We start from the raw sequence: 16,999 nt of genomic DNA, 5'->3' as shown, positions 1-16,999 counted from the left end.
CTCCTTGTCTTTTGCTCCAGCCCACTTAAAGGAGAAATAAAGCCTGCCTGAAGTAAGGCCTTAGGCCTTTCTACTTTATAGAGCATCTTGCTGCAGGATGGATAGCTCCAGGACAGTTGTGTTGACTCTGATTATTGTGAGTTATGAACCCATGAGAACTTGAGGCACTCGGGTATGAATTTGCCATAGAGATCTACTTCTCCACATGGCAGTGCCCATGATACTGGGCTGGGCAGGCTCTTCATCTCTTACGCTCTTAAAGCAGTTTTGTAAACTGATTAAGTACAGTTAACGCAGTGAGAAGAAACCCAGAGTATGTTTAGGTAACGGAAGCCTGATCTAGAGCTCCTTTGCTGTTGGCAATCCGGAAACTGGCTAAGGTAGGTGTGTGTGTTAGTGATGACTTTTATGTGTGAAGTGAATTAGACTAATTAAGAACCTAAACTGAACAAGTCTAATACAGATGCTCATTCAGCTGGTTCTTAACATCAGTGCATTATGAATGTTTGTTCAGTATTTTAATAATCCTGGCTTTAATCTGAAAGTAGAGGCCAGCATATGTTACAACTCCTACAACACAGCTATTTCATTTTTACACTCTAAACCTCTTGGTTTAGGATTCTTTCTAAGTTACATTTTGCAGACATTTCCTAAACCAATTACAATTCTGTTTCCTACAGCTTGTACTGATACGAACAAATCACCATAAGATTGCTCACCAAGTATTTACCTTCACTAGTAAACTAAAAAAGTTTTAAAGTTATTCAGGAAAGTGCACATTTTGTGAAGAAATCAGTTTCACAGGAAACATTGCAGCTACAAGCTACAAGCTGCAATGAGCGTTTACTGTTTGGTGAGAGCGTTTACTGTTTGGTCTCAGTCAGCTCAGGGTGAGGCTTGGATAGGAGCAGATTTTATGATATTTATCTACACTGCCTCATTCACTGGGTTTAAGGAGAGGATACTCAACTGTGTTGAAATCACTCCTGAAGGGAACAGAGGGCCCTATATGCCAGGTTGACCCTCTTCATAGAGAGGTCTGTAGTGTTCCTGGAGCCCAAATCAGAGATACAACTAGAATACTCCCCAACCTGATGTGGCCATCAGACTATTACCCACTACGCATTTTCCAGACAGGTGTGGAGGAAACTGCATCTCGTAGTCTGAGGGAAATAAAGAGAGGCTTCAAGGCCTTGGGACAGTTGGTGAATGAGTTTGGGGCACAAGTTATTTTCTCTTCCCTCCTTCCAGTTGTGGATGATGACATGGGTTGGAATAGAAGGATCCAGTCCGTAAATACCTGGCTCTGAGACTGGTGCTACAGACAGGGCTTTGGGTTCTTTGATCATGGCTGGTTTTATGAGACACCAGGCCTGATGGTAATACATAGGAAAGGCTTATCTTCTGGGGCAGGAAGGGGTTTAGGACAAGAAGTAGCAGAGCTCATTCATAGAGCTTTAAACTAGATTCAGAGGAGTATGGGGTTGTTGCTGGGTTTGCACCACTAGGGCAGTGTTCTGGTATTAGTGAAGACCAGGCGGCCTCCCACCCCCCTAGGGTAAAATCACTCCCTGAAATGCCTGTACACCAATGCACGCAGCATGGGGAATGAACAGGAGGAGTTAGAGGTCTGTGTGCAGACAAGGGGTTATAATCTGGTGGCAATTACAGAGACATGGTGGGACAGCTCACATGATTGGAATGTGGTCATGGATGGCTGGGTCCTTTTTAGGAAAGACAGGCCAACAAGGTGAGGTGGTGGAGTTGCCCTTTATGTGAGAGAGCAACTAGAATGTATTGAGGTCTGTCCAGGGTTGGATGAAGAGTGAGTTGAGAGTTTGTGGGTGAGAACTAAGGGACAGACTAGCATGGGCGATACTGTTGTGGGTGCCTATTATGGGCCACCTGATCAGGCTGAGGAAGTTGATGAGACCTTCTACAGGCAGCTGATAGCAGCCTTGCAAACACAGGCCCTGGGTCTCATGAGAGATTTTAACTACCCAGATATTTGCTGGAAGGCCTACGCAGCCAGCCATTCACAGTCCAGCAGGTTCCTCCAGTGCATCAATGATAACTTCTTGATGCAAATGGTGGATGAGCCAACTAGGAGAGGAGCACTGCTGGATCTTACACTCACTAACAAGGAGGGTCTGTTTGAAGTGGTGAAGGTTGAGGGCAGCCTTGGCTGCAGCAACCATGAGATGGTGGAGTTCAGCATCTTGTGCGGTAGAAACAGAATACCAAGCAGGATCACAACCCTGGACATCAGCAGGGCCAACTTGGGCCTTTTCAAGCAGTTGCTAGGAGAAGTTCCATGGGACACGGTACTAGGAGGTAAAGGTGCCCAAGACAGTTGGTTTCTATTCAAGGACCACTTCTTCCAAGGTCAAGATCAGAGCATCCCAATGGGTAGGAAATCAAGAAGGGGAACCAGGAGACCCACATGGTTAAACAGGGAACTGCTGGGCAAACTCAAGTGGAAGAAGAGAGTCTATACATCATGGAAGGAGCGGACGGCCACTTGGGAGGAATATTAGACTGTTGTCAGAGGATGTAGGGAGGCAACTAGGAAAGCTAAGGCCTCCTTTGAATTAAACCTTGCAAGGGAGGTGAGGGACAACAGAAAGGGCTTCTTCAAATACATTGCAGACAAAACTAATGCTAGAGGCAATGTAGTCTCACTGCTGAATGAGGTGGGTGCCCTGGTGACAGAGGATACTGAGAGGGTGAAGTTACTGAATACCTTCTTTGTCTGTCTATACTGCTGAGACTGTCCTTAGGAGTCCCAGCACCCTGAGGCCCCAGAGGAAGTTGGGATAAAGGAGGAGTTAACCTTGGTTGTTGAGGACTGAGTTAGGGAACGATTAAGCAATCTGGACATCCATAAATCCATGGGCCCTGATGGGATGTACCTGTGGGCGCTGAGGTGCTGGTGGGAGTCATTGCTAGACCATTCTCCATCATCTTTGGTAAGTTGCAGGGAAACGGGAGAGGTGCCTGAGGACTGGAGGAAAGCAAATGTCACTCCAGTCTTCAAAAAGAGCAAGAAGGAGGACCCGGGTAACTACAGACCGGTCAGCCTCACCTCCATCCCTGGAAAGGTGATGCTTATCCTTGGTGCCATCTCAAGGCATATCAAGGATAAGAGGGTCATTAGGGGCAGTCAACATGGCTTCACCAAGGGGAAGTCGTGCTTGACCAATCTCATAGCCTTTTACGAGGATATAACGAGGTGGATGGATGATGGCAGAGTGGTGGATGTGGTCTACCTTGACTTCAGTAAAGCCTTTGACACAGTCTCCCACAGCATCCTCGCAGCTAAACTGAGGAAGTGTGGTCTGGATGATTGGGTAGTGAGTTGAATTGTGAACTGGTTGAAGGGAAGAAGTCAGAGTTGTGGTCAATGGGACAGAGTCCAGTTGGAGACATGTATCTAGTGTGGTCCCCCAGGGGTCGGTACTGGGACCAGTACTATTCAATATATTAATCAACGACCTGGCCAAGGGAACAGAGTGCACTGTCAGCAAGTTTGCTGACAACACAAAACTGGGAGAAGTGGCTGACATGCTGGAAGGATGTGCTGCCATTCAGTGAGACCTAGGCAGGGAAAAATTTAAAGAAATTCAAGGGCAAGTGTAGAGTCTTGCGTCTGGGGAAGAACAACCTCATAGACTGGAATATTGCGTCCAGTTCTGGGCCCCTGAGTTCAAGAAGGACAGGGAACTGCTGGAGAGAGTCCAGCGTAGGGCTACAAAGATGATCAAGGGAGTGGAGCATCTCCCTTATGCGGAAAGGCTGAGGGAGCTGGGTCTCTTTAGTTTGCAGAAGAGGAGACTGAGGGGAGACCTCATTCATGTTTATAAATATTTAAAGGGTGAGTGTCACGAGGATGGAGCCAGGCTCTTCTCGGTGACAAACAATGATAGGACAAGAGGTAATGGGCACAAGCTGGAACACAGGAGGTTCCACTTAAATTTGAGAAGAAACTTCTTCTCAGTGAGGGTGACAGAGCACTGGACCAGGCTGCCCAGAGAGGTTGTGGAGTCTCCTTCTCTGGAGACATTCAAAACCCGCCTGGACGCCTTCCTGTGCAACCTCATCTAGGTGTTCCTGCTCCGGCAGGGGGATTGGACTGGATGATCTTTTGAGGTCCCTTCCAATCCCTAACGTTCTGTGATTCTGTGAGACTGGGGTCTGACCTGCTGAGGAGCAGCACAGGTGAAAGGGACCTGGGGGTCCTCATAGACAGCAGGTTGACCATGAGCCAGCAATGTGCCTCATGGCCAAGAAGGCCAAGGCATCCTGGGGTGTATCAGAAGGGGTGTGGTGAGTAGGTTGAGAGAGGTTCTCCTTCCCCTCCACTCTACCCTGGTGAGACCGCATCTGGAATATTGTGTTCAGTTCTGGGCCCCTGAGTTCAAGAAGGACAGGGAATTGCTTGAAAGAGTCCACTGCAGAGCCACAAAGATGATGAAGGGAGTGAAGCTCCCTTATGAGGAGCAGCTGAGGGAGCTGGGTCTCTTTAGCTTGGAGAAGAGGAGACTGAGGGGTGACCTCATTAATGCCTATAAATTTTTAAAGGGTGAGTGTTAGGAGGACGGAGCCAGGCTCTTCTCAGTGATGTCCAGTGATAGGACAAGGGGCAATGGGAGCAAGCTGGAGCATAGGAGGTTCCTTGTGAACATAAGGAAAAACTTTTTCACTGTGAGGGTGACAGAGCACTGGACTAGGCTGTCCAGAGAGGTTGTGGAGTCTCCTCCTCTGGAGACATTCAAAACCCGCCTGGACATGTTCCTGTGTGACCTAGTCTAGGTGATCCTGCTCTGGCAGGTGGGTTGAACTGGATGATCTTTCGAGGTCCCTTCCAATCCCTACTATTCTGTGATTCTGTGAAATCAACTAGGCTGGCCTGGCGAGGTAGAGGAGTTGGAGGGTTTGAGCTGTCTTTAATGTGGGAAGAGGTTGGAAGTCTCAGCTCATTTTTTCTGTTGGATCTAGTTTACCTTTGGAACAATTCAGGTGTCCAGAAAAATACTACTTCAGGGGATGAAGTAGGCTTCAGTCACATTTCTTCATGTTATTTAAAACCTAATCCCTCCCCAGCTATGGAAAGATACAAAGTCAGTGTGTAGCAATGATGAATATTAGTGACGTGGGAGGTGTCATTTATTAGTAATGTTTTGGCTTCCTTTACTATGGTGGGTTTTCCTGCTTTCTTTGACACAGTCTCTTGTAGAGAATAGATGTTTAGAACTTGTCATCCTGCAAGGTGTTGGGAATCTAGCCTAGTTCAATGAAACCATTAAACATAGGACTTTCTTTCTGATTTATTTTTATTCTATTGAAATTAGTGGAGAGGATGTTTACTGTTAAGAGCATATGAATGGGTAGCATGACTAAAAGCTGGTAACAACCAAGTCTTAATGTTGGGACTTCACTGTAAATGCCATTAATCTCTTGATAATAAATCTGAAAATCATTGGAATGAGATAGTACTGTGTATTTGACAGCCCAAGTGGTTTATGCAAGAATGGGTAGGTGACAAATTGCTTAAGCCTCTGTGGCTCGTGGGATGGGGTCTTAATTTACCACATTTTAATTTAATGGATAATTAAAACTAATTAAATCTTGTGCAAAGCAGGCTACCCTTCTTAGCTATTTGGCTGATTAGTAATGAATTTACCTGGGGAGAAGGGAACATTGTAGGTTTATGATCTAAAATGTCCAGAAAAAAAATCAACCAACCAAACATAACCATATAAACATCACAACCCTTTGCTTGCATGATATGGAACTGGAAAACTTTGACCTTTGCTTTGTTCTAACAAACTTCGTATTTAGACAAACAGTTGAGATTTAAGTGTCAAATTCTGCTTCAAAATGCATAAATGGCACTCGTTGCACTTACAGGTAGCTGCATATTAGCAGAGTGGAGACTACAGAATTTGGCTGAAATTTTTAAAAAGTTGTGGATTAAAAGGACTGTGAGTTGCCTTAACATAAACAACATTACATTCTTCCTAAGGAACAGAATCAGCATCCAGCACTGCAATCCACACTGCAGCTTGTTTCTTTTATTTAAGGTTTTGCTTTGGCGCCTATTACAGGGATTTGGCCTGTGTTTAAATTAAAGATGGTTTTATCTTATATTTAAGGAATCTGTAAGAAGGAAAGCTAATGTGATTTACTGTATTTATAGTCTAAAATCTCTTCCTGTGCTCTTTCTTATGCTGACTTTTAACTGGCAAAAGGGCCTGTGTGGTAGGACTAAAGGAGGACACCTCGGTAGGAGCTAGACTTTCTGTGATCTCTAGAGAGTTATAATGAAGTACCTGCTTCTCTACACTTAGCATCGAAAGCTTCTTTCTATCTGAAGGTAGGTTCCTTGGGAAATGCTAATACTCCAGAGTACAGCCCTGAGTGCCGTTCCCCTATGATAGTGTAATGCTGTGTTGTGGGATAGAAAGCAACACAGAAGAGGCAAAAGGAGAGCATTTAAGTATTAAAGATTTTTTTTTCCTATTCAAATCGTATCTGAACTGTAAATCGACCTGATACTGCAAGTAAGTAGAAATCACATCTATTTAAAAAAAAAAAACAACAGACAAACCCAACCAACACACCAAGTATTTCAGTGGTAAGACATCATCCGCTTCCTTTTTTGCCTTGCATCAAGAGTGATACTTGTGTCTGTCTGGATAGACACTCATTTAACCTGTCTGCCAAACTTCAGTAGATCTGCAGACTGTGCGATTTCAATGTTTGACTGTCTGTATTGCTGCTAAGTTGTATAACCTGAATCTTTTAGGCTGTATTAGGTTGTTCAGCTTTTTTATACAGGTCATATTTTCTTAGACTTTTGATCACTGATTTTCTCATTTGGACCCTTTTCAATAGCATGTGTCTTACCTGATACATGGTGCCCAGTGTGGCCACTGGGTTTTAGTTGGGCTCTTGGTACCAGCACTGAGAAAAGCAGAAGTGACATGTAGAGCTGAAGTTTGCAACTCTTTTGCATTATGTCTTCCAAGAAAGCCATATTCAGTAAAACTTAACTTCCTAAAACCATTATTCTTCCTTTCCAGGTTGTATGGAGTGTACTGCCTTTAATGACGTTGCGGCTTGCTATAAAGTCCATACTTACACAATTTCCAAGTTGCAGCAGATGCAAGCTGTTTCTCTGCCAGTCCTACATCTGAACTCCTAGCTCTCTTCAGAGGAATGCTGTATCTGTTTAAACTGACAGTGTCTTGACCTGCCTTTTTATGTTTCCTGTGCCTTTCTGAATGGGAAGTGACATAGAGTAATCCTTAGCCCATCACTGAATTCACAGATTCCCTCCTCTTTTAGCCCGGGTAGTCCTCCATCCCACAGAGCCACTTGTGTAGCACTTGAGACATAAGCTGCATGTTGAATTGCTTTTAGATAGATCAAGATATGGTGTGTATGACCAAAGGAAAAAACTACAGCACAGCAGAGGGACGTGATCCCTTTGATTAGCTTATCTCAGTCATGGCTCTGCCAGACTGCTGCTCTTGTGATCCCTTCTCTGTTTGCTGTAGCCATGGCAAATGCATCTAGAATGCATGCAGCTAAGTTCTGTCAGCTGTTGCCAGCATAAGGGGACAGTCTTAAGACCTGTATGTTTACTTTTTGTTGCTTTCTGAGTCTTAGAAAGATGAATTCTGCTAAGACGGTCTTCTGGTGGTGTGTGGACTTGTACCCAGTAATCTTCACCATGTGCAGAGTTTGCTGATGAGTGTTTTCCGCTCATTAAAAAAAAAATTAAAGCAAACGAAAAAGAACACCAAAACCCCCTGCACCCCAATGCAGATAGTTTGCCAGTTTGTGAATTGATTGATGGACTAGGTTAATATTTTTAATGTTTCCGCTACCTTCCAGTCTCATAATGCTGTAGAAAATGGCATTTATGGGATGTTGGGCAAAGGATAATTTGGGTGCTGCAATTCGAACTCTTGCCATAGTCTAACATTTCAAAGTATGTTGTCTCAATACTTTATTTTCCTATCGGAATTTTGATTCTTTGAAATACTGAGAAGGTGAAGTAGGGAGTTGGGACATGTTCAAATTATTAAATAGTTTAAAGTCAAATGGCATAGTGAAAAGATAACCGTTACGTGCTTCAGTGACATATTAACAGATCATTGTTTGATGCCCAGATATATGAAAGCGTGAGTAAGGCTGGCGGTCTTGGAGTGTAGCTCTGATAAATATAACATGTGCTTCAATTTCAAGGCTGGGTGGTTTTCACACAGAAAAACTCTGCCTGTGGTGGTCTAGGAGTGAGCAGATTGTGTGGCTTCCAAGTGACTCAGCACTGTTCCATCAGCAGCGAAGTAGAACCAGAATTGCTATAATCGTCCAGCAAAGGATCAGCTTTCATGACACAATCTGTTTCTTTTCTCAGTTACTGAGGGGCATAGAATAGGACTTTACAGGGAGAAAAGAGGAGGAAAAATTGCAGAACTGAAAAATTCTTGGCATTTTTGCAAAGCTGGATTTTTCTCACCTCTTCCAAGAGCAGGAAATTCAGTATTTCAAGCCGTATTATCAATGATACTAATTTTTATTTTCTCCAACTATAAGATTGGTAGATAAATGTGAAGTCTAGCTGGCAGAGCATGCTGTATGTTGTGACTTGAAAAAGCTGTCTATGGAAAATGTCCTCAGGTCGTGGAGCTGTGAAAGGCAATATCAGTGTGTAGGTAACACAGGTTAGGAAATGGTTTTGATATGCTCTTATTATAGCTGGGAATGGGGAGGGAGTCTGTTTTTGTTGCTGAATGGCTGGATTAGGCCTGCTGTGCTGTTCCCCGGCAAGTTCACAGTGTATGAAAGTCAGGGCTGTGAATGTACCGGGAGCCGTTGTCGTTCAAGCCCCGTGGATTGGAAAGGTCGTGTGATGAGAGAAAGGGGGTCAGGCTGAGAATTGGCAGCGCTAAGGACTCGGGCAAGAGCAGTGCAATGGCTGGACCTGCCTGGTAAAATAATTGATACGTAGTGAGAGTAAAGTTTTCTAGTTGGACTTGGCAATTCTACTAAGACAGTGTTCTTAGTAGAAAAATGATTGATGGGATTGCTGGTGTCATTCTCTTAAAACAAAACCAAAAAAGACACAAAAACCCACACCTACACTTTTTTCTTTATTCCTTTTTTTCTTTTTTGGAGCAGTTTTAACCAAATATAATCAGGTAACAAGCCAAAGATTTTTAGGTACTATTTTTCTTTTCTGTATTCTAGAAAACCAGGTTTTAAAATCTTTCAAGTCTTAGTCTCAAGTCTAAGCAAATTTGTTTGCGATTGACCTTCTGTTGAATTGTGGAGAAAAAAGGCTTCTTGGCATGGAATGTCAGAGAATAGCTACGATGTTAAGTAAGTGAAGAACATGCCGTTTTTATCTTTGTAGACACTATAATGTAAAGCAAGATTGAGTTTCTTCAAGGTAATTTTTTATTAAAGCAATGACTGATAAAATTTGATCCTTTATTGTGCCACTTCCTTCTGTGAGCTGCAAATGATTTTGGATCCTGTAAGCACTGATTAAACACTGATGCTAAGATAGCTTTTTCAGTATAATTACTAGGGATATTATCAATATACTAGCACATTGTAAATCCCTTTCAAATGCATTTATTCTAGAATAAGGATGCAGGAAGCAATGCCGGTAATAATACCGCCAAATAACATTCTCCTTTATTAGCTGAGACTTTAATTGGGGGGTGGGGGGCAGGGGGAAGGTAGTGTCTATTTAGGAGCAGTGTAAATGAACCTTTGTAGAGCTCTGTGAAACCAGGTCTTTTTGAGCACCGGCCCCATATCAGCCACCTTCTTCTCCATTTTCTGTCTTCTAGTTCAGCCACATATGCCTTTCTGAGTTTTTTCCCTTTGAGTTGCTTGAGAAGTTATTCTTTTGGTTAGGCTGTCTTTCTTGTCCCTTCATCTATCAAGTTAAATTTTTGTCAGAACAGGCTTGGAAATGTGTTTAAATACTGAAGCTGAATTACGTTTATACCTTTTGGTAAAAGCTTGGAGATAAGGGATTGCTGGAGCCTCTGAAGCTCATTGTTATTGTTATATATATGTTTGCTCAGATAGCTGATATTTTTTTCCCAGCTGTCTTTCAAAACATTTACTTGTGACTTCTACCTTCTGCCTTTTGTAGAAGTCTAGTTTTTGCAGTATTTTATTAATTTGTTGACCGTTTCAATTGGCTTTTCTTTACAAGGTCTTTTTCAAGCACCCTCAAAAACAAAAAAGCTTGCTTCCAATCTTGCTACTGTTTTTAAATTCTTAAAAAAAAAATTGATGTACAAGCAAAATTCTGCATGTATCCTAGACAATTTCGCAGTGAGGGCCTGACATTCCTTTTGCAATCTTTTTTTTTTAATAGAAACTTTGGCTTAGCTACTTGTTTTCTTCCATAGTGCTAAAAGTGTCAGCTTGAACTGCAGCCCTAATTTGGTCTGAAATGGGGTAATGCCATATATTTAGAAGTCTGTAGGTGAAAAATGATTTATTAATATGTCTGTTTTATTTTAGGAAGATGTGGAAACTGGAGTCCACCTTGATCCTGCTATCAAGGAAGTTCAGTACAATCCCACTTATGATACCATGTTTGCACCTGAGGTAAGAGACAATATTGATCTTTAGAGTAGAAGGGCTTAAAGGGTAGAGGTTCTATAAATCTCATGTGAAACTCTTACAAGATACATCTTCTTTGGATGCTTGCTGTATTTTGAGTCTAGTTTGGGAAACTGAAAAAAGATTCTACTCAAGTGTGTTGGTATTTTTAGTGCTTGAATTTTAATATTCTGAATAAAACTGTTCTAAGAGGGATCTTAAAGTGTTTATCAGAATTATAGCTAAGGAAACTAAAAACCAAGCTAGGGAAATAGCATTATGAAGATGCTGAGTAAAACATGAACTGCATTAAAGTAGTCTCTTAATATTTTCACATTTTTGCTATTTAGTCGTAGAATCGTAGATTTGTTATGGTTGGAAAAGACCTTCAAGATCACCAAGTCCAACCATTAACTAACTCTACCATGCTCACTTCTAAAATATGTCCCTGCGCACCATATCTAGATGACTTTTAAATACATCCAAGGATGGTGATTCCACCGCTTCCCTGGGCAGTGTGTTCCAGTCTTTGATAACCCTTTTAGTGTAGAAGTTTTTCCTAATGTCTAACATAAACCACCTGGTGTAACTTAAGGCCATTTCCTCTTCTCCTATCAGCTGTAACTTGTGAGGAGAGACCCACACCCACCTCTCTACAACCTCCTTTCAGGTAGTTGTAGAGAGCAAGAAGGTCTCCCCTCAGCCTCTGTAAGACAACCCTAGGTGCTTCAGCCTCTCCTCATAGGACTTATTCTCAAGACTGTTCACCAGGTTTATAGCCTTTCTTTGGTCCCTCTCCAGCATCTCAATGTCTTTCTTGTACTGCAGTGCCCAAAATGGAACACAGTACTCAAGAGCGAGTACATTTGGACAATCACTTCTCTAGTCCTGCTGGCTATGCTATTCCTGATGCAGGCCAGGATGCTGTTGGCTTTCATGGCCATCTGGGCACACTGCTGGCTCATGTTCAGTCGTCTGTTGATGACACCCCCATAGCCCTTTCTGCCATGCAGCTTTTTCTTCTCCAAGCCTGTAGCGTGGCATGGGGTTGTGGTGACCCAAGTACAGGACTTGGCACTTGGCCTTGCTGAACCTCATACAGTTGGCCTTGGCCCATGGATCCAGCCTGTGAAACTGGAAACCAGCTTATCGTGCTACTTAGAGCACAATGAACGGTTGTAAGTCTTGCAGATATATGGCTTTTAGAACTAGGATTTAAAATTAAAATCCAAGTACTTTCAGCATAACTGCTCACATCAGTGTTAAGTATTTTAGTAACTTAAGCTATGCTAAATGTCTATAGCAAAAAACTACTTCAGCCTGAATTTAGACTGCCTGGTGCCATGTGAACTACTTTCTATTTTATTATAACTGACAGGCTATCTGAAAGAGAAAAATAGCTGTTCAAGCATTTAACTTTTTTCATTATTTAACTTCTTTGTGCAGTTTGTCTGCTGTTAGACCAGGGATTAGTGTTCCAGGTAGACAAAGGCTGCATCAGTCGGAAGTTTCTACAGTAGTTATGCTTTATGTTTAGAAAACGCTTTGTGGAACCACATAAATTGTTTTTTTTCATAGCAAGCTTGCATTTTGCAGCGTACCGAAGCCATGAAATGTGTGAGCAAAACTACTGATTTAAATTTACTACAGTGTTACCTTGTATAATTGTTGTAGTTGGGGAAGCCTGATGTGGGAGAGTCTTAGGTGTCTGCAAGTATGGCTGATGAGCATAGGAGTTACAATTAAATTGAGTTTGACATTGGTCTCAGTGTATTGCATTTATTTGCATTCACCGTTCTTTTCTCTAGCCACAGTATGGCCCTGAAGACTGGCTTTTGTCATCTTGCAAGAAGAAAAGCAAGGCAGAGTTTCATAAGTGTATTTCTGGGAATAATACAGCAAGTCCTCAATTGCTTTTTAAGTGCACAAAAGTATTGCTGGCAGTGTAATTTCAATATTAAATACAAGAGCTTAGTAAGACCTGGTATCTCTTTCTTGATATCTTGTCCCATACAAGGGACAAGATATGCTGTGGTTTTGTCTTCTGGATGTCTGTACTGATGATATACCGAATGGCAGTGTTTTGTGTGAAGTAGTTGATATTGATATTGATTTGTCTTCTGTACCAGTAATACAGGCTAGAAAGCTCAAAGCAACTGAGTAAGTGATCTTAGTCTGTTATTTTATACAGTGAAGCTTATTCAGTAGACATAAAGAAATAGAAAGTTGAAGTGATTGCATTACAATCTTTGAAAGATTTTTTTTCCTGTAGTGTTTTTTTTTCTGGGAAGTACACACATATAAATAAGAAATTAGTAATTCTGATATACTTTCTTTTAACATTGTTGATGTAGTTTGGACCAGAAAACCCATTTAGGACTCAGCAAATGGCTGCACCTAGAAATATGCTTTCTGGATATGCAGAACCAGCGCACATCAATGATTTCATGTTTGAACAACAAAGAAGAACATTTGCAACCTATGGTAAGTCCTTAACAGTAGAATTCACCTCCACCTTTATTCTGCCAGGTTGGGCAAAAGAAGTAGTTCACTATAGAACAGTTAATAGGACTGCAAGTTTTGTAAATTACTTCTTAAGAGACTTACTAAAATAGGGGAAGGTCTTTGAATGAGAATCCATACAGCTGGAGATCATAGTATGTATTTGGGAAAATCTCATTTTGTAATTCCCTTTCAAATTATAATCAAGTGTATGACCTCATACCAAACCCCTATTAATTAATCCTTCCATTAGTTGCATCAGTGTAGAAAACACAGATCAAAATTTCACACTTTTAATATGACAAGTAACTGTAGATCTGTTATACAAATAGATTCATTCATGTGATTCTAGCTAAAGGTAGCTTTCTCAAAACCAAGAGGAAACCTTACTCAGTTGTCAGGTTCTTCAGAGTACTTGCCTCTCTAGGTGCAAGCTGAATGAATGGGAATCAAAGGAAGTGGGAATACATCTAGTAAAATATTCTTGGCAAAGATGCATGCAAAGGTTTCTCTCTGGTGGTCGTTATAGTTCCACCTCCTTACACACGAGTCCCCTTAACTTCATTAGGGCTTTATGCATGTGTGAATTCCCTTGCATTCTGTGATGGTTGAGGTTGGGACTTTATTGCTAACATCTGTGGGAGCCATGTATTACAGTGCAACCTGGAAGAAAAAAATATGTAAAATCAGGACTATGACATCTTCAGTTTCTCTTTGTATTTGGGCTTTATTAGAGGTTTTCTTGCAAGTGATAAAAATTGAAATCTATTCAAGACTTCTTTTTTTCTTTTACACAGTTTTAGCTCATAGGTACTTTTCACTGAATTGTTAGGATATGGAATATAAGCAAAGTGCCAGTATTAGGAAATGGATGTGTAGTTCCTTAGCTTAACTTTAACTTACTGCAATTTTGATGTTAGAACTTAACAGACAATGCAGGTAGGAACCTATTCAGGATCTTAATAGACAGGTTAAATTTTGTTCTGTGAAATTAAACATTGCATTGTGCAAGTTTTGCATTTGTGTGTGTGTGTGTGTGTGTGTGTGTTGGAAAAAAGGGTCTGTAGGCATATAGTGTTTGGTTTGGGGTGTTTTTGTTTGTGAAGTTTAGTTTGGGGGAAGATAGAACTAGTAAGTCTACTCAAAGCTCCTGCTGTTGGTTGATATCATCAGTGTACAGCAAATGCCTTGAAAGCTGTATTACAAGAGAATATAAAAACATAATTTTAAGGGTGATAACAGTGGCAACTGTGCAACTATAATTCAGCTTTCTAGAAATGTTCAATAGATAATCATCTGGGTACAGTGAAAATGGAGCAATGGAAGTCTGAGATAGGCAATTTAAATTGCAAGGACAAGCATTGAGAATCTGAAATTGAAGCTAGAAGATGCAGTAAATGAGCACAATATCCTTGCTCACTAGAAGGTCTGTTAAAAACAGCATTCCTTTGAGTTGTCAAAAAGTCGTCTAATAAAAACCTAAATATTTTTTTTCCATTTGGAAGGAGTTAATAAATATCTTTTTGGAAAAGATCAAGTATAAAAACACAAGCACAGTTGCTAGGCATAGACCTAACTTGTACATGTTTTTCATTACTAAGTCATAGCATATTGGAAGAAGAGAGAGTAACCTCTTAATTAAAAGCTGCAGATCTTGAGACCTCTGGCCTCTCTTAGGCTGTTCAGCACCATGGTGCTAAAGCAGGAGGTCTCAAACAAATCTGCAATGGCTAGCATGTAGATAGGCAGTGACTGGAAATGAAGGACAAGTGTGGTTCAAGACAGAGAGGGTGGTAAACGAGATCAGGTATCCAAAACGGCTCAACTGCTGCAGAGCCTTTAAAAATAATAAAAAGCTTTAGATATCATCTTGAAAGTTAATACATATTCAGTGAGAAACCTATCTATTAATTGCAAACAAAGCCCAAGTATTTTTTCCTTATGATGCTTGGATAGCTGAGAAAATCCATGTTGTCACTGACTGAAGGTTCTTCCAGTCCTTTATCCTATTAGACAGATGGGCAGCAACAGGTACCTAGTGAGGAGCAGAAGAAATAAGCAAGCAAATAGCCATAGGTCTGAGTACTTTTTTTCGATATACAGTCTCTCAACCAGGGGCAATGCTTCTCTGTTTATTAATTTTCAGTGAATTTGTTGGTTTTGTTTGGTTTTCTTTTAGACAAATTTGTCCAGTTGCTTCTTGAACCCATATAATTTTCTGTGTACGTAGTAACCTGTTGCAGGCAGTTCTGCAGCTTCGCAGCACCTTGTGTGAGGAAGGACCTCTGTTTTGAACTCATGGAACTTAACAGCCTCCTGGTTTGACTTGATATCCCGTAGTCTCTTGTGTTGGAAGACACAATGAACCATCATTCCTTATTCATCATTTCTATGTCATTCCTTGTTTTATACATCTTGGCCATAACTTCATTTCAGTCTGCTTTTTTCTCGCCTCAGAAAAATCTGGTCAGTCTTCTTGTTCCCCTGTCACAGCCTTGCCATACCTATGGCTATGCTTGTTTCTATTCTATTTATCTGCTAGTTCCCCTGTATCATTCCCAAAATGAACAGCAAAGGCATGTACAGCATTTAACATGTAATCTCACCGTGAATTTGTTCTGTGCCTTAATAACAGGAGAGGCTTTTTCCCTTCAGTTTCTAAGAATTTTTAACGTTGCATTTTTCTCTACAAGTTTGAGTACTTTTGTAAAAGCTACTTGCTCCCTTTTTCCAAATCACTTATCAGTATGTTGAACAGTATGGTCTGAGCAGGGATCCACCAGTGACTTTCTTGTGCTCTGGAAACCAACCGTTCATTCTGGTCAGTGTTTTAATAACTTTTAATCAATGACTGTGTAAAGGCCTGTGGGTTTTTTTAGAACTGTCTTTGAGGCACCATGTAATGAGTCTAACCCTCTTATGTAAAGGTATCCAACATCAACCAAGCTTTGCTTGTTCACATAATTGTCACCTCAGAAATGTTGTGAAGGTTTTGTCATCGTAATTTACCTGTACAGAAAGCTGTGTTGTCTGCTCTGGTAAAATATATAATGTTTGTCCGAGTGCCTGCTGGTTGTTTTCTGTATTATAGTTTCTACTGCTTAAAATTTCTAACCATATAAATGTCTGACTGGTTGACCTGTAGTTCCCCAGACCTCCTCTGAAGCATCTTTTTAAAGGTGGCATTGTATTTGATATGTTCCATTTCTTTCATATTGAGGCGATATTAGGTGAGTTTTTGCACTGTGGTTCAGCTTTAGATCTCTTGGATGACTACCATCTGGTCCCAGTGTTTTGTTACCCCTTTTTTGACCCCTTAGTCTCCTGACATTTCACTTCGAGGTAGATATTTTGTCGCATTACCCATAAAGAAAGGTTCTAGCATGGGAGCCTCCCCAAGCTCCTCCATAATGAACACATGTTTAAAAAAAACTCACTGATGCTCTCTCGTCGTTCCTTGATCATCTGTTGGCCTACATGCTGTCTGCTGTGCTTTCTGTCCCCGCTCTTTTGGACAAAGGACAAGTGTCAGGTTCTGTAACTTGTGTGATTTGCTCTTTTTTATTTTATTTTTTTTCCTGAAAGGGGGTGAGGGCGAGCTGCCTTTACTGCAGTTTTTACTTTGTTTGCTAGAGTTTGGTTCTTTTTATTTTTCACATTTGGATGCAACTTCAGCTCTTTGAAGAACAGTTCCTTATTTCTAATAGCTCCTCTTAACGTACTGCTCAGCTGTGCTCACTTCCTTCTGGTCTCTTTAAAGTCTTCATTTAGTAGCTGGCAGGCATTAGTTCTTTTTCTCCTACATGGTGTCTTTGAACTGTCCCTGCATTTGGAAAAGGCTTTACTCTTTGGTGCT

At 41.2% G+C, this 16,999-nt stretch overlaps 1 protein-coding gene across 1 annotated transcript in view; it reads left to right on the top strand.

The window, feature by feature from the left end:
• Window positions 1-1,868: 1,868 nt before the first annotated feature.
• The window catches only part of CDC40 (cell division cycle 40), a 38,927-nt gene continuing 23,796 nt past the window's right edge, over window positions 1,869-16,999 (top strand). Inside the window, exons 1-3 of the mRNA XM_010187315.1 lie at window positions 1,869-2,324; window positions 10,561-10,647; window positions 12,996-13,125. Of these exons, the coding sequence (XP_010185617.1) occupies window positions 1,869-2,324; window positions 10,561-10,647; window positions 12,996-13,125 (673 nt within the window). The remainder of the gene's footprint in view (window positions 2,325-10,560; window positions 10,648-12,995; window positions 13,126-16,999) is intronic.

The sequence above is a fragment of the Mesitornis unicolor genome, unplaced genomic scaffold (genome assembly GCF_000695765.1).
Source record: "Mesitornis unicolor isolate BGI_N332 unplaced genomic scaffold, ASM69576v1 scaffold1696, whole genome shotgun sequence".
NCBI classification, from domain to species: domain Eukaryota; kingdom Metazoa; phylum Chordata; class Aves; order Mesitornithiformes; family Mesitornithidae; genus Mesitornis; species Mesitornis unicolor.
This window is presented reverse-complemented; position numbering and strand designations above follow the sequence as displayed.